This window comes from Mastigoproctus giganteus, chromosome 2, assembly GCF_048544385.1.
Source record: "Mastigoproctus giganteus isolate SK-2022 chromosome 2, ASM4854438v1, whole genome shotgun sequence".
NCBI lineage: Eukaryota > Metazoa > Arthropoda > Arachnida > Uropygi > Thelyphonidae > Mastigoproctus > Mastigoproctus giganteus.
Window position 1 is genome coordinate 90,312,339 of NC_143576.1, and position 19,378 is coordinate 90,331,716.

The 19,378-nt window shown below is 35.1% G+C and overlaps 1 protein-coding gene across 1 annotated transcript in view; it reads right to left on the bottom strand.

The window, feature by feature from the left end:
* LOC150089407 (ribosomal RNA processing protein 1 homolog A-like) overlaps positions 1-19,378 on the bottom strand; it is a 386,532-nt gene that overhangs the window by 170,555 nt on the left and 196,599 nt on the right. The window contains exons 6-7 of the mRNA XM_090389971.1: positions 14,081-14,145; positions 203-368 (exon numbers count right to left, since the gene is read on the bottom strand). Coding sequence (XP_090246097.1) covers positions 203-368; positions 14,081-14,145 — 231 coding nt within the window. The remainder of the gene's footprint in view (positions 1-202; positions 369-14,080; positions 14,146-19,378) is intronic.

Consider the following 19,378-nt stretch of genomic DNA (forward strand, 5'->3'; position numbering starts at 1 on the left):
AAAGATAAATAAAACACTATAGTATAATTCTACACAATGACACACTATGATAAAACTATTAGTTTTTATTCTGAAATCTTGAAAAAGATTGGTCCCAAGGCAGATTAACTCGAGTCTTTACTGAACAATATTAAGTTTACCAATTTATAGAACAGATTCCAAATTTGCTACGAATAATATTTCTCTTGTGTTTGACACTTACTGGAATAACAGGCAACTCTTCATTATCTTCTAGGCATGAACCATTCTGGTTACTATTCCCTTTACTATCTTCATTTTCATCTTTTTCCTCAGCAGCAAGAAGTTGAGGTGACTGATAAATTATAAAGTGGAATACATCCTTTGCAACACTAGACAGGAACGTATTCCTAAAAATTAGCAAAATATATAATTTCTTAATGAAATAAATTAAAGTGTCAGATTTACATTAGAATTCTTATTTACAATTTTGAAATTGAATGTAATGGGAAAGTGAAGTGAAATCCAGAGGAAAGACCTGACTGGGGAGGTGTACATACACAAACACAACTTTCAACTTACAGAATTTTCTGGTGATTAAATTCAAAACATGATATGAGTTATTCAAATGAAATAATAAAAAAAAAGGAAAAAAAAGCAGTGTGTGTACCTTTTACGCACAAAAGATGATTTATTTTATGTGAAAACATCCTTGGCTTGGAAGAGGTTACACTAAACCCTCAATTTCAAATACAAGATTGGGTACCTCAGTTGATGCTGTTTCCCAGAGACATTTAGATACGTTGCAATTGCAAGTATACGTCTTTTATTTTAGTTATAATAAATCCATTAGTTATTAAAAAAAAAGTCAATTTTGAGTTGTTTTTGTGCATTTTTGTCATACTGACTACTCTGGACATAGTATGCTAGTTCATATGATATGCTACTTCATATTAGTTATTATTTGTGTCTTATACCTATACAAGATTTGAGCAAAATTTATACCTATGCAGTATTTGAGCTGATTTGCAAGTTGTGTGGGCTGAAAAACCTAGAATAACTCTCAGGTTAGAGATGAATATAAATTCAGTGTAGTAAGTGTTGCACGTGACAAACTGCATTATACAGACAACACCTGTATAACACGGTACTTCTACAACACAGGTTTGCTCTAACACGATTGATAAATTGCGGCAATCCTCACACAACGTGGTACTTATATAACACGGTTCTGCTCTAATGTGGTTAGAGAATTTCTGCAAACCTCGCATAACAGGACATTTTTGAGCTTATGTTAGATGTAAATTTTCAACATTTCCGTGCTTTTTGAATCAATGACATTAGTCAAAAAAAAAAAATTGAGAAATCCCTGTATTTTATTTTGTTGGGAAATCCCCGTGTTATGTTCTGTGCTATTGAACTTGTGGAAATATATAGATTTCAAAGTTTTATTGCTATTGGATAGCATGCCAGGCCATCCAAAAGATTTAAATCATCCAAATACTGAAGTTGTTTCTACCACCACAGTTGTACTAGGTTAATACTTCATTCAGCCATTAGATCAAGGCATTATATCCACCTTTAAAACTCATTCCAACAGAAAATTGTTACAATGGATTTTGGAAAAAATTGATTCTGAATCTATTGAAGTAATGGAGGCATAGAAACATTTCTCAATTTTGGACTGTATCAGAATCATAGCTTTATTGCTCAAAGAAGTAAAATCGTGAATGTTAAATGTGTGTGGAAAAATGTATAGCCAGAGCCAGTTCATTCAGGAAATATGATTGAACCAGCAGAAAATGGAATCTGTGCGTTTTTATTTTATTTTATTTATTAGTTAAAACGGTCCCAGCCACCCAATGGCAACCCCACTGTCAGTTACACATAATTTAGCAGTACTGTGATATACTTCCTCTCCTGTTTGCCCAAGTACAGGGAGGGAAAAACTGCCATGACCAAAAAAGATTGATATGAACAAACTGAGAATGATTAAATTACATAAAAAATAAATATACATAATTAAATTTCAGACAAAGTCCAAACTTCATTGGAAAGAGCTACATCTCTTCACAGTCTGCTGGAAAGCTAGCAGTGCAAGGAGCTGCCGAGAATAAAAATGCCAGCAGGAGCTGCCAAGAACAGAAATGCTAGCACAAGGAGCTGGAGTTGCAGTGGATATAGTAGACTCACGCCTCCACCAAAGCAAAGCCTTTCAGAATGATTTCACAGAATTTTAGGTAATTTGGCACTACATCATCCTGCATTACAAATCCAAGGCTTCCAGATGCAGAAGAGTCTTCAGCTTAAGAAATATTGCAGTTGCAAAGGCTTGGAAAGCCAAGAAGTTCTGTTTATCAACTAGAATTGTCTTGCAGCCTTCTGCCATAAGATTGAGATTACTCACCCGAGATACCAATTCAATTCATAGATCACTGTACTCCTCACAGTTGTACATAATATGTTCCCATGATTCACTTTCGTCACAATGGCAACTAGATCTTTCAGTGATTCTTAAATGATGCAACTTTGCATTAATTGAACCATGACTAGTCAATAAGAACATAGCTTGTAAGTTTGGTGCAAACCATTTGAATTTTATCAAGGCTGCATTTCTTAAATCTGGAAAAAATTTGTGTAAGCTGCCCTTGATCACAAACACTCCAACAGTCTTGCCAGACTTTGACTAAAGCGTCCCAGGGAATTGGTGTGATAGTAGAACTTGCTATGTCGGTAGGAGGGGAAGGTTTTGATGATATGACTATTGAATCCCTCGTGGGTAACACAGTTGGTAGATTTGCCCTCTTCTCCACAGAAGACCTGAAAAGACCTGCGTTCGAAACTCATCGATGACGGGAGGAATTTTTATGGATCTTTTTCACAGAGTGGCTGAGTTAGTCAGGCTCAGGCAAGGGTAGCATGGTTTTTTCTCCCGGAAACCATGGTTCTTCTTATAGACAATATACACAGAGCAACATGGCCTTAGTCGCCGATGCTCCTAAAAAAATAAAAATGATTACTGAAGATGTTCAGGAATTACTGGTAGAAAAAGAGGCTAGCAAAGCGGATTTGGTGGAAATGGCACAGATAAATTCTAATTTTCCAAATTTTACACTAAAAAGCATACAGGAAGGCATAAAGTTACCCGAGCAATTAGAATCTTATTTTTTAAATGCAGATTCTTGAATGAAAGAAGCCTAAAGTTCAAAAGGGAGTGTCAAAAATGATCAGTTCCATACGAAGATACACGAAATCTAGAATGGTGTATTTTTGTTAGTTTCATTAACATTTTGTTAACGAAAGTGTACTTTTGTTAGCTTTTGGAATGTAACTCCCCTTTTTGTACTTTTCTTAGTCCCATATACGAGGGTTACCTGTATATGGGAGGGTTATAACATATACGAGGGTTACCTGTACTGTCAAAAGAAATAAATATTATTGATGCAATATTTAATAGTGTGTCAGCCCACCATTAAGTAGTCTTAATTACACATCAGTATGCCAAACCAATTTTTGAAAAGAAGGTGGTAATTTTGTCCATTTCTCCTTCAACACAGTGATCAATTCAGCTACCAACTGTAGGCATGTTGGCTTCACTTGATGTCAGTATTTCAGTTCCTCCAAAAGGTGTTCAGTGGTTTAAGGGCAAAACTGTGGGCAGGCCAATGAAGCTTTTACCTACTCATGCACTATAAAGCTGTGTAGTATAGGCTAGTGCATTACCATGCTGAAACAGAAAATGTTTTTCCCCATTCTACTGCCACTGTAGGAAGAAAGGAATTGTGTCAAATGATAACCAATGGTCCAAGTCCAAACCACAAGAAAACTCCAGATGGTGTATCACCTATGCCAAACTTCACAGTTGAGTTGATAAACTCTGATAAATAACATTCTACTGGTATCTGCCAGACCTGAACATTCCCATCAGATCATAACATATACTGTGATTCATCACTCCAAAACACAGCTTTCCAATGTTTCAAGGACCAATTATGGATTGATTACGCATGGGAAAGTTGACACTGTGCTGTGATGTTCCTACTGTGATACATTAGCATGTAAATGCCACTATTTTAACAAATTAAATTAATTTCATTTTTAATAATAAGTAGTTAAAATGCAAAAAAAAAAAAAATTATATAATACAAAATAAATAAGAAAATTTGCCAGACGGAATGAAATTTATCTATTTCAAGGTGAGAATAATGGATGGTGCGGGTCGTTAACAGTGACCACTGTTAAGAGATTAACATCATGAAAAGTTAATATTATCTATATATAAGGTGACTGAGACTAGTTAAAGATCTGCAGATGGAAGTATCCAGAACTCTACCTGAACAACTCTGGTAGGAAAAAAAACATCTTCATATAATAACACAAAAAACATCTCTGGCTATAAACTAGTGCAACATCTGATGCTAAATCAGCTACACAAGGTGCATAACAACATGCATTGCTGCCAGAGTGGATTTGGGCTTCATCTGAGAGTGAAAAACACACAAGAAATGAAGCTATTACCATTACAAATGTGCAGTACTTCTACTGGCCTTAGGGTTAACAAGAAGATAAAGATAATTGTTGCAAAAAAATAGGATGCAGTATCCAAAGATAAAGAAAATAAGACATTTATTCAGAAAAAGCAGGGTGCAGTAACCATAAATACAAGATATAACAGTGATATGCATAATCAAATGATCGATAATCAATCATATGCACATTAGTTAATTACAGAATTGACATAGTTGTAAACTGTAGACACACACACAATTGATTACAAAAATGTCACAATAATTATGCCAAATGAACATTTAAAACAAATCACACAGGTGCAAAAAAAAAAAAACAAAAAAATTGGCTTTTTAAACAATTTTTAAAATTACAAGAAATATAAAATGAGAATACAGAATAGAACTTTTGATGAAAATGATGCAATGAATGTGAATAATCACTAAACCTGCTTCTCAGATTCTATTGATGAGGGAGTGAACCTAAGGCTGATTATTACTATGGGAATGGAATTTGAATTTCTTGAATAGTGGTGGTACGAATATTGCTATCATTGGACAATTCTTCATTGTTGGCTATAGGACAACTTTTGTTTTTAAATAAATTAAGGTCCTCTTTGTTGAAATGGAGTCCTTTCTGTTAATGGCATTATAATTGAAATATGCATTCTTAAAAAGCTGTTCTTGAATAAGTATTAGTGGATAATAGGGTTGTATATTTGAAAATTACAAGGAAGATTCTACAATATGTGAATGCAAGTGGCAATATCATTTGGCCATGCAGATCTCACTGATCTATGAGTCATGAGATATTGATATGGTTTCCAGAATTTGTTTTGTATTAAAAGATAGTAATGGAAGTGGAAATTACCCTTTCCATTACATGGAGGGGAATAACTATTTCTTACAATTTTTTTCACGTATAGTAATATTTTTTGAAGTGATTTATCTTCATAAACTTTCAAAAGGTCTAAGCATGTAAGCACTCTACCTACTTTAAGCAGGGATGAGATCACCACTTAATTACTCTCCTCCCACATGGGATTTTATGAACTATTACCATTTTATGAATTATTCAATATTGTTATCTCAAGGCAAGATCAAACTACAGTTCTTTTTTTTTTTTTTTTAACAGTCTCAATCAGTTCCACTCTTGCATCAGCTTCAAAAACACAAACAGAACAAAACTAGCACCTTCACTCCTTGACATTCTTCTAACCAGATATGGCAACTATACCTTGAATTAATTGACAGAAAACACCACAGATGTAAGGGAATATGGAGTTTGAATTACAAATCATTCAACCAAAGGAACAAAATCCTTGAAACAGTTTTTCCATAAACCGCAATAATACCAATTAAGTTCGACCCCTACAGAAATCAGCATTACAATCTAAGATGTAGTGTCATGCCCCGAGTGCCAAGCGATAGGGACCAGGCAATTTTTCTTAAGCGAATTATAAAGTGCTCCTTCCAAGTGATTTTCTTCAGTTTCCTGTTTCATTTCTAGCTGCTCTCTTATACTCAGTTCATTGTAAGTGGTTCTTTACTTAGCAGATTTTAAGTTAGAACCCAGGAAGGAAAATCACCTTTCTTTTATTAGGATATTTATCCATTTTCTCACTAACAAACTAATCCTCCAGCCACTTGGACACTAGGTGGCACCACTCCTGCCTCCCCGTTTTTTTTTTTTTTTTGGTAGTTGTTGGCACATCGGCTTCTGTGGCCATAGTGCACCTCCCAAGGTTTTTGCAGTACTTTGATCCAAGCCTGAGGCAGGATTCGAACCAGCGACCTTTGGGTTGCCAGGCTGCCTCCCCGTGGCAGGGCCAGAAACCTGAAAGGAAAAACAATCCTTTCGGGGCTAAAAGGAGCAACAATGGACTCAACAAAGCAGGCTTCTCCTGGAACTATGGATCTAACTGATCATAATCGACAGTATGATCCTAATCCATCTACTGCCAAAAGACAAAAGAAAGATGTGACCCAAACCATCTCTCCCCCCTTATCAGACCAGCCAGTTAGTAAACTTTCTCCCTTTGTAATACAAAGATGTCTAGAACATGTAGCTAGTCCACCGAAAATGGTTCACCACTTGAAATCAGGCGGCCTACTGATAGAAATAAAAATCACCGCCATTCTAAGCTTCTTAAAACCACAACTTTTGGAGGGATTCCCATCAAAGTCACTCCACATGCCACTTTAAATACATCTAAAGGGAGGGACCTCCTGAACAGCTCTGAAGAAGAAATCGTACAAGAGGTACAAAACCAGAATGCCATACATGCCAAAAAAACCCTTATTAAAAAGCATGGAAACCTGATACCAACCCACACTATCATACTTACTTTCAGTACTCCAACTCTACCATCATCAGTCAAAGCAGGATACCTGAATTGCCAGGTAAAGCCATACATCCCCAATCCAATAAGATGCTTCAAGTGTCAAAAATATGGCCATTCCCAAACAGTATGCAGAGGACAAGCTATTTGTGCCACTTGTGGCTCAAAAGAACATAACAGTAAAGAATGCAATACAGTCTCCTTGCTGCCCAAACTGCAAAGGAGACCACCCTGCCTATTCCAGAGACTGTAATATATGGAAAAGAGAAAAGCAAGTTCAAAAATATAAAACTGAACATAAGATCACATATCAAGAAGCCAAAAAGCAGATACCACTACTTCCAGCAGTGAGATCATATGCAGCAACAACTGCAGTGCAGAAAACAAAGGTAACTGCAACACAGACTGATATCTCAGTCCTGCCTAACATCTCAATAGCGGATTGGACACGTAATCTTCTTTTACAAACAAAACCAAAAGTTGACCAGGCAATTAATACGCCCATTGTAATCTCAACCAGATGCTGAAGATCCAACACCAACAAGCAATACAAATCCCACCAAACCTTTTGAAAAAACACAAAAAAAAAAAAAAACTGACACTATGGAAATTGATGAAAAGGAGCAAGAAGAACCAGTTCTGGAACTTTACGCAAATGATGACATGGACAGTGGTGGAGTTGCCATTTTGGTTGACTCTAATATTCCATCCAAGCATATTCAGCTGCAAATATCCCTTGAAGCAGTCGCGGTACACATCATGACTGGAATTACCTTGACCATGGTTTCACTCTACCTTCCACCTAATCATGCGTATACACTGCAAGAATTTGGGGACTTAATTGAACAATTACCATCTCCTTTCTGTTTGATGAGGGACCTTAATGGGCATCATATCATTTGGGGATCACTTCATACAGACAAAAGAGGACAGAGGATTGAAAAACTTATAGATAATAGGAACTTAACTCTTAAACACAGGTACTCTCACCCATGTCCATTTACCAACAGGGACTACCTCTGCAATTGACCTCACCATCTGTTCCCCAGCTCTCTTTTCTCTCCTTGACTGGTCTGTTTCTGATGATCCCTATAGCAGTGATCATTACCCAGTTGTTTGTCACCTACTAGAAAATGACGTACCGCAACCTATAAGAGGTATAAAATGGAAATTTTGCAAAGCAAACTGGGAAAAATACCAATGTGCTGCTTCTTTGGATGAGAAAACCATAAGACATTCTGATATCAATATGCTGTTACTCATATCACAAATCAAAGAATTTCTGCAGCAAATATTGCAATACCAAAGATAGCTAACAGTTCCATAAACATTACAAATGGCAGAATGAAGAATGCTTGGAAGCAAAGAAAGAAAAAAATAAGGCTCGGAATCAATTCAGAAAGTTCCCCACCACCACTAATCTCATAAAACATAAGAAAGCCAGAGCAAAAGCACATTATATATGCCAGAAATCTCAGAAAGAATCCTGGATATCTTTTGCAAGCAAAATTAATAGAAATATGGACAGCTGAATAATCTGGAATAAAATTAGACAAATTTCAAGCAAATATTCAACAGCACCTAAACTGATCATAAGCTGGAAAGGTCATGACATAACTGAACCAGAAAAAATTGCAAATCTACAAGGAGAAATCTACTATAGGAATTGTCATCAACAACATCACACAGACCAATTTTTCAAACATATAAAGCTCAAATCGAAAAATACAAAATTAATCTCCACACAACTCCTGAAATTTCATACAACCATCCCTTTACTATAAATGAATTGCATAAAACCAAATCAAAGCAAAGTGCAGCAGGTCCGGATGAAATCCACTATCATATGATTAAACACATCACCGAAAATTCTTTGTGCATGCTCTTGCTGCTATATAATAGGATATACCTTGAGGACAAATATCCAGACTCTTGGTGACATTCATTTGTAATGGCCTTTCCAAAACCTGGGAAGGACCACTCAAACCCATATAATTATTGCCCCATTGCCCTTACTAGTTGTCTAGGTAAAATTTTATAAAAAATGGTAAATGATCGGTTAACATGGTTTCTTGAATTCCACAATCTCCTTAGTCCCAGCCAATACAGTTTTCAGAAAAACAGATCAATAATAGACATAACGACAAAAGCAGAATCAAATATACGCAATGCCTTTCTCCGAAACTAACACCTTGTAATGATATGCCTTGATATTGAAAAGGCTTTCGACACTACCTGGAGATATGGTATCCTTCATGAATTGCACAAATTAGGACTTCGAGGCCATCTGTCGAAGTTTCTTCAGAATTTCATGTCTAAAAGAACTTTTCAAGTCCACTATCACCATGTGGTGTCTTAAATATACAATCAAGAGCAGGGGGTCCCCCAAGGCTCAGTCCTCAGTGCAACCCTATTTTCTATCAAAATCAACATTATTACAGAAGTTATTCCAGCAACAGTAGAAACATACCTATATGCCGATGACCTCACAATTTCATGTCACTCACAGAATATGCAGACAATCGAGAGGTAGCTTCAATGTGCTATTAATAATATGGTGTCCTGGTCCATCTACAATGGATATCGAATCTCAGTACAAAAGACAGTAGAAATACACTTCTGCAGAAAACAAAAGATGCATCCTGATCCAGAACTAAGAATAAGCAATCAACAAATCCCACTCAAACATAGTATCAGACTTCTAGGACTAATAATGGATTGCAAATTAAATTTCCTAGAACACACAAAATATCTATGTATTGTGTGCTTAAAGAAATTAAACATTCTCTTGAGCAATATCAGCCATAACATTGGGGGGGGGGGGGCGCTGATCGTTACTCACTTTTGCACGTTTATCATACAATAATAAGATCTAGATTAAATTATGGTTCTCTCATCTACTCCTCAGCTAGGAAAAGTGTGTGAACTGGTTAGATCCAATTCATCACAGTGCATTACGTGTTGTTTCCCGGAGCATTTCGTACCTCACCTGTGTATAGTTTATACATAGAGATCCGTGAACACCCACTCAGTCTTCGTAGACAAGTTCTTCTTCTGAACTATGCTGCAAAAGTTCAAAGCCTTCCCGGACATCCAACATGGCAATATCTGTATAATACGAAATGGGAAACGTTATATGCGAACAAACCTAACACATGCAAACCTGTGGGTATCCGACTAAAAGAAATATTCTCACAATTGAACTTAACTATAGACAAAATCTACCAAGATACCCCGACATCCCTTCCTCAGTGGGAAATCAGTTCAGTTGACTGTGACATGGCCCTCATAAAATGGAAACAGAACAATATCCCAAATCAACATATAAAACAGCTACATTCCTATTATGTAATGCAATTCTCTGACTATTCTCATCTGTACACTGATGGGTCCAAGACTGATGCACACATTGGTGCTGCAGTTGCCTTGCCAAACAGCATAATTTCACAGTTTCTTCCAATAGAGAAGAGTGTCTATAGTGCTGAATTATTTGCAATAAGTCTCACCCTGGATCACATTGCCAAAACTTCTCTGGTAAAAAGTATAATTTTCACAGACTCATTAAGTGCAATATATGCTTTAAAACTAGAAAATCATACATCTCATCCATATCTAAGAAAAATTCTTTCCTGCCTATCACATTTTAAGACAAAAAACCAAAGAGTCAGATTCACTTGGATTCCTGGACATTCTGGAATACTCGGCAATGAACTTGCAGATCATGCTGCAAAACATTCTTCAAATAAATTCTCACTTGCATAAAATTCTGCTCAATGATTTTAAAAGCGTCAACCGAAAAGCCTCTGAAAATATATGGATGCAGACCTGGGAATCGCAAACAAATGATAAATTATACCAAATCAAACAGCAGCAGAAATCCTGGAAATTAAGTTTTTGGTCAAACAGACATGAGTTATCCTCACCCAGTTTTGCATCGGCCACACACATTTAACGCACTCTTACCTCCTAATGAAAGGCGATCCTCCACAATGTTCTCAATGTCCGACCACACTAACAGTGAAGCACATCATCATAGAATGTCCACGTTACCAAATTGCCCACCAATCAGCTTTCAAATCACATGCAAACGAACCATTAAGCCTTAAACTCATTATAGGAGAAAAATCAAATGTCAGTGAACTCTTTTCATACCTCAGTTTAATAAACCTTATCAACCATATCTAATATGTCAAATCAGTAACAGCATAACAGGAAATAAAACTTGGACAGGTGCAATACAGCTGAAGCTGCTCTTGTGCCATTAAACCCCAAACAATAAGTAGTGTCAGCGATCACCCTCATACCTAATTCTTCTTTCATAACTTGAAAAATATACTTCACAGCTGTTTTCCCACACTTAAATGAAGCACCACGTGTAGCATCAGAGCATGTCTGGACATGTCTTGTATATCATCAAGAAGAACCTAACAATAAAATAATTAAATTCAATGAAGTCAAAAGGGTTTATGGCTAAAGCCTTATGCTATGAGAGCTATATAATGTAACTGTTACATGAAGGGCATAGCCACATTCTGTATCATATTTCTGTACCTAGTGTTCAGCAAACTAAGCTTGCTACCTAGTGCATCAATCTCATACTGGGGAGGCACTCCACCACAAGCTGCTTTGGTATTGCACCATCCTAAATAAAATCCACTGCTCCGATGAAGAAATATATTAAAACAGTGGACTATATCCAGTCACTGCTCTTTTAAAAATGGCAACTGAAATTTAGAAAATTACAGTAAAAATTCAGTACACATAGTGCATGTTACTTTACTAATTAAGGAATAATGAATATGATATCACTTGAAATACAATAGGCAAAGTTGTCTCACATAGCAAAAATGTGATTTTATTCTCTTTTTTCTTAATATTTTTTAAGCAGAAAAAATAAGATAAAATTTATAATGGCAATTACACTGCTTTTCTCATGCAGAATAAAGAAATATTGATTAGTTAGGGAGAGAAATGCATATTAAGTGAAATTAATATGGTCTTAAAACATTTTTTTTTTTAAGTGTAATGGTCTCTTCTCCAATGGAGCCTTTCTCTCATGGCCATTTTCAACCTCATGTTATTTGGCATTAAAATAACGCAAAATGGGATGATCTGCGAGACTTCTATTCTTCTTTTCCTTTGTTGGATTGCTGTTTTAAATCTTCTGATGGCAATGTTTTCTCATATTGTACCAGTGAAATTATTCTTGTAGGAATGAAATACTTTATTTCACATGCCACCTTAAAATCTCATCCTTTATCTAAACCTTGGTTTTCCAATAAATGTGCTAAGGTTGTTCAAGACGAGAATGTTACATACCACAATCCAAATCTCCAGGTTCATTTTCTGCATATATCAAAGCTTGCAATAATTGTAAAGCAGCTATTAATCAGCCCTAACTAGATTTTGAACAGGTTAAGAGTAGAAAACTTGCTTCTTGTCTAAATGGTAGTCCAGCCAAAGCTACTGGCTGCAACTTTTGCCCATCTCTATTCCCACCTCTTTTAAAACCTGATAGTTCTATTGCCACCTCAGCTAAAGATAAAGCTGACCTGCTGGCATCGTGATCTTGGTAAACCATTTCCTACCATTCTTGGTACACTCCATTTAATGCCTCTTGTAGTCTTCCATCAAAATAATTTTGAACAGTCTTAATGCCAAGAAAGCACCAGGTCCTGATGGTATTCTCCACTTATTTCCAAAATAAGTGCTCCTGTTCTGTGTTGCCTTTTTATACTATCTAATTACACTGGCGTTTTTTCTTCTGCTTGGAAATCTGCACACATCCAACTAGTTGCTAAAAAGGGAAACAAATCTCTCCCATCCAATTATAATGCCATTGCACCCCCACTCTTTCTAAAGCAATGGAAAAATCCATTAATTGCCAACTCCAAAACTATCTACAAACCTTTCATTTCATCAAGGATTGCCAATGGAAAAGTTTGGAAAAAAAATCAAGCTGTTGCTCCTGACATTTCAAAGGCTTTTGATCATGTTTGGTATAAAGATTTTCTTAGTATACATCCATCTTACAGACTGCTAACTGTTTTTTGCAATTGGGTTTGGGTCTCTGTGTGTGTGTGTGTGTGTGTGTGTGTGTGTGTGTGTGTGTGTGTGTGTGTGTGTTACAAGACAGAAGGCTCTCTGCATCTAAGTTCTCCAATAATGCTGGAATTCCCTAATGTTTAGTTCTTTCTCCCACTCTTTTCCTCTTCAATATTAATGACCTTTTTCTACTGACTGGAAATCCTATCCACAGTTTTGCTGATAATAACACACTGCGTTCCACCTTCCGGTTTGAGAAACCTTCCGCTGCACGAACAATTTCAACTTCTCGAATATCCACTACCAATTTCCTAAATGATGTGTGCAAAGTGAGGCAAAGATAACTTAGTTAATCTCAATCTTTTCTAAATCTCAGCCCTGTCTTATATCCTGCAAAAAAAGGATTTTTCTGCTCCTATGCTCATCTTCGACGACAAGATCACATTCTCTATTAGAGATTAATAGAGCCCTCTATTAATTTCTCTTGGCAAAAGCACATCACAAATATTGCTTCCTTTGCATCTACAAAAAAGTGGGTTCTCTTTTGCTCTTGGTGTTACTCTTCTTCTAAACAGCTACTCAAATCTATACAAATTCCCATACCATGGAATATTGTTCCCACATCTGGGGCAGTGCCCCATAACCTCTCTCAGGCTTCTAGACTCCACACAAAAGAGGGCAGTTAGGTTAATTAATGACCTGTCTCTTACACTTACAAAGTCCCTCCAATCTGTCTCATAGATGTTCTGTTTCTACTACATGCTTTTTCTATAGATGTTTTCATGGGTACTGCTCTTCTGAACTGGCTTCTATAATTCTCCCTCTTTCTCTTCCAACCCAGTCATTCCATAACCAGTCAGCATCCTCTTACTCTCCAATTTCAATCTCACAGAACCAGCTTTCCTTCTTCCTCATTTTATTCCTTCAACTTGTTTGCTGGAACAACCTCCCTTTGCACATATTTCTGGAAAATTAAAAGCAACAAAAATTCAAATCTTTTTTTTTTTTTAATTTTTTCAACCTTCAACCCACACACAATACTAAGTACTATAGTTTCTATTACCTTTCATATTTGGGGTTTTCATAAAAAAAGAAAAGTAAATTCGAAAACTGTCAACACAGTTTGGTGCAGAAAATATACCTTTAAAATTCCAATATAAAAGGAGTTAATATTTCCTTTCTTATTTTGTATATTTTAACTGGCACCAAATTTATAAAAATAACACTTACTCTTTTGTAGTTGACAACATAAAACAGTATGGCTTCAGAAATAGCAATGCTTTGTTTGAAGGTAGCTAAAAACAAACAAATAAAGAAATTAATTATACAATGCCAACTGTCTATTAAACTACTCATTTAAAAAAAAATAATAAATTAAAAATGCCAGCTACAAAGGATCTCAGTGCAAAGAATAACTCTGATATAATTTGGTTAAATTTCAGAAAGGCTTTTAAACAGTTTCACCTAAGTATTCAAGAGAACAATCTATTAGAAAAGATACTGAAGCTGAAGGCCCCAAAGGTGGAGCCTTGCCTTCCTTCAGGTTTAACATCCTGGTATTGTAATAGAGGCAATATGTGAATGGAAAAGTAATGTCTCCAAAATCCACAAAGGAGATGCAAAGGAAATGATGGACAACTACAGACCACTGACTTTGACTTCAGTAACAGGAGAGATCATGGATTACGTTTTGCAATACGATACAGACCACTGATAGATATGGTGTCCTTTCTGATATTCCTTAAAGGCATTGATGAGGGAATGCAGGACGGTAGGAAGGGGGGTTAACAAGCAAAACCAGACTACTTTGGTTTAAAATGATTTGGATCAGCTACAGATATGGTCCAAAAAAAAAAAGGGAAAAATCTGGCAATGATAATTTAATGCTTCTAAATATAGTAAATATAGTTTCCCATCTAGGAAACAGAAATCTAGGAATTACCTATAAAGTAGAGGAGAGGGAGAGGAGATAAAGTGCTTCAACATGAAAAAGACAAGTCATAACACAATCAGATATGAAACTTGCAATGCAGTGTCAAGAAGCAGCTAGGAAAGCACATTATGTCCTGTTTATGGTTTACAAGACCTTTGCAAATAGAAAGAAGTGTCATTGTTCCTCTGCATAAGATAATTACGAGACTTAATAGTTCAGATTTGAATGCTACACCTGAACAAAGACATGAAGCTTCAGCATGTTCAAAGAAGGGCAACCCACTCCCCTCCACAGGACTCCATTTCCTTTATCCTATTGCAATAGGATAAAGGAAATGGAGTGGAGTCCTGAACCCCAGTAAGATAAAAAAAAACCAAACAGTAATATAGTAAAAAAATAGCTTTCCATCTGTTTTCAAGTAATCTAACAATAACTGGTAAATATAAATAAGAATTTAACAAAGTCAGAAGAAGAGGAAAATAAGATATTTACTCAGGTATATCTATGATTTGCAAGTCCATTCCTATACAAAGGTTGTTGTTGTGTTTAACGACACATAGGCTATACAAGGGAACAGTGTTGGAGTCCACTGGATTAATTAAAATGTGATTGAAATAAAATGACAATAAAATCAGAAAGGGAGGACAGTACCAAAGTTATAACTTATATCAATAAAATTAAAAAAAGAAAAAACAAATACACAGCACAAGCCATTTGGTGGGTACATGTTTTATATGTCGGAAGACACCAAAGCAGCAAAGTGTATGCTACATTCAATATTTACACAGTCTGAAAACAGAAAAGGAGCTAATCTACAAAATCTGATTGCTGGGAATGATTGCATTACTTTATGATTAATGCTATGTATAGCTTTATTAAAATGATAGTTTAGATGTGGAACTGAAAATCAGTTTGTTTTGAATTTTTTGTAGAGAGCCTTTTAAATTGGAGATGTCAAAAGTAATTTGGTTAATTACAGATGCAATTCATAACTTTACAATATTCAAGTGGTAGCTGAAAAATGTCACCTTAATTTTTTTTCCCTTCTATATCTGGAAATAAAATCAAATCCTTCCCATATACATTTCACCATCAATATTATCTAAATGATAATACAGTATTTTCTATTGTCATTTCGATTTACTAGATTACAAGAGGCTAACTCTTCATTTTAGAGGCTAACTCCCCACCCCAAGAATTAGCAGGAGCGCACAAATACTGCTCATCCAGCAACCATAATTCATCTATAGACTTACTCTAAAGGGTGGACTAGGATATGAGTTATGGGTAATATATTCTCACCAATGACATTATAATTTGGTAAACTGTAGTCAATGCATGTATTTTTTCTGAAAATTGCTCTTTTGAAAGGAAGTATAATGGATGAAAAGCTGTAAACCAAGAGAAGGGGATATAATAAAAGATGAGTGAAAAACACATATAGCTCAAGAAATTTCAAACAAAAAAAAAAGTGGGATAAAATATGTTAACCCTAATTAATAAAAAAAATTTTCAATTCAATAAATATTTATTTAAAAAATAAATGGCATCTGCCAGATGCCATGCAACAGAGTTTGTTCAATTTAGGAAAGCATTGGACGGAAGAAAGGTTAAGCAATGAGAGAGAATGATCTTAGTGCAAAGAGAAATGGAAATGTTGGCTTACCGATGGATCTAGCTGATCAAAAGATAAATCCTAAATAAGCTAGGCCCTCTTTGTATGGCTTTGTCTTGATTAATACTAATTCAAACACTTTAATTTTATTTAAAGTGCAAGATATTTATATCACTACAGGCAAACCCCGAATCACACAGTAATTTTACAACACGGTTTCGCTCTAACACAATTGATAAATTGTGGCAATTCTTGCACAACACTGTACTTATATAACATGGTTTCATTCTAACACGGTTAGAGAACTGCGACAAATCTTACATACACTGTATTTATGAGCTTTTTGTGTGGAGAAAACCCTGCTAGAAATTTTTCAACATTTTCATTCTTTTTTGTGAATCCCCACATGTTGACCTGCTAGTCATTATGCAAAAAAAAAAAAAAAAAATAATTATTGGGAAATCCCATGTTAGGTTTTGTGCTATTGAACTTGTGCTTGTTTCAGACCATAAAAAATTGACTTTGAAGCATGCAGTTCATGAATTTTAAGGGTTCTGTTAAGGTTATTTTGATTTTTATTTGATCGTTTATAAATTTTTTCCGGATATCTATTACTAAACTTTGTTCTTAAGAACCGTACTGGGATAATTTCTTTTGTTGTGAATTAAATTTTAGCCCTAAATTATGCCTAAGGAACTTAGGCATAATTTGGGTAACTACTAATTTATTTAAAAATGGTTTCTAAATTGTTTTGTGCCAGCTGTGGTAAACTATTTAAAGTGGAAAAATCTAAAAAATCTAGAGTTTTATTACTATTGGATAACGCACCAAGACATCCAAAAAATTTAAGTCATCCAAAATGTCGAAGTAATGTTCCTACCACCTAATACAACTTTAATTCAGCCATTATATCTACCTGTAAAATTCATTACCTCAGAAAATCGTTACAATCGATTTTGGAAAAAAATTATTCCAAATCTATTGAAGTGATGAAGGCATGGAAACATTTCTCAACTGTGGACTTTAATCACTCAAAGAAGTAAACCATCAACAGGTGCATGTTGGAAAAATGTATGGCCAGAGTCAGTTCATTCAGGAAATGTGGTCAAACCTGCAGAAAACGGAATCTGTGCGATAGTAGAACTTGCTAAATAGTTGATAGGAAGGGCAGGTTTTGATGGTATGACTACTGAAGATGTTCAAGAATTTCTGGTAGAAAGAGGTTGGTAAAGAGGATTCGATGGAAATGGCACTGGAGGTAAACCAAATCATTTTAGAGGACGATAGTGCAGATGAAAATTTTGAAGTTCCAAATTTTACACAAAAAAGCATACAGGAAGGCATAAACTTAGGTGAGCAATTAGAATCTTATTTTTGAATGCCGATCCTTTGACTGAAAGGAACACAAAATTCAAAAGGGAGCTTCAAAAATGCTTAGCTCCATATCATGCAATTTACAAAGATCTATCAAGCAAAAGCAAACAACCCCAGATTACTGATTTTTTAAAGAGAGCAAAAGATACACAAAATCTATATGCTGGTGAAGATATCATCTAAAAACAAGAAGATTCTGCAAAAGCGAAAACGTTCTCATTTGATTGTTTAGCAGCAATGAAGAGGAAGAAAATTAAATGAGCGTATATTATCTGACATATATGTATCACAGTTTGTAAAGTTCAGTTATTACTATTTCAAATAAAAATTAAGTTTCTGATAGTTATAAAAAAAAATGATGCATATTTGTTAGCTTTTGGAATGTAATCCCCCCCCTTTTGTACTGGTTCTTAGTCCTGTATAATACGGTTTTACACTACACAAGATTTTATAGGAACCCAACTACTGTGTTATATGAGGGTTACCTGTACTGCATATTTATAAATAAAGTAGAAAGAATATGCTTCAAATCTAAAATGACAATTTCGACAATATTTCTGAAAAACAAATATGTATAAAATGCTGATGGATCATATTTTGGTATAATCCATCATTCAAAAATAAGCAACTACTATTTACAAGTACACAGTAAGTTTAGAAATTTGTCACATTTTTATACCAATATAAATTATATCACTATAGATTAAACAGTAAACATGCAATAGTGTTGTCAACTGCATCAACAAATAGTAAAAGCATTAGTATTAGGCTTTCTTTATTTAAATACTTACTTCTTGGCCTCCAATTCGAGCGAGCTCGTCCACATATACATCTGCAAAATGTAGTTTCAACCCAAGTGGAACTTTATCTGAATTAGGACTAGTCACTGTTTTTTGTAATATTTTTTTCAAAGTCTGCATGTGCTTTTTATTCCATTTGTATTTTCGAATGAGTATAAAGCTTTCCCTTAAGAAACGTCGAACAAACTGTAATAAGGAATAAAACAATATCATCATAATTATGGAAGAAAATCTAATAAAATGATAAAAAAATCCAAAAATCAATAATTAATCATAATAATTAGCCACTGACAACTGAGTACTGTTTTTAAGAGCTCATATATGTAGAAAATTCTTTTATATTAATGCATACTTGCTTAACCAATTTGAGATGTGAACTGCTAGAAGAACAGCATGTCATAAACTTTAAGTAAGAAATAGTAAATTACAACATTGATAATTTAGAATTTAGTAAGAAAGGTGGTTGGCTGTTATACAGCACTAAACAAAAGTTACAAACCACACACAGATGTAAATATTTTACTTTTCTTAATTTGGAACCATTAACTAGTACAAAAGGTCACCAATCAGCAGTATCATCCTGCCACAGGGGTTGACAGCCTTTCAGAAATAGTATCCTGAGTTCCTTCTAATGTGGAGTTTCTGGTGTAAATTAAATTTTGAAAATAGGGAGTATCAAGACCAAGCTTATCTAAAAACAAGACGATTCAATGTGGCCTCAACACTTACTTTTTTCACTGATGATAAGCCAACTTTCAATCCTCCTGAAACAGACTTTAAATAAAGATAAGTCAAAGAACAAATGA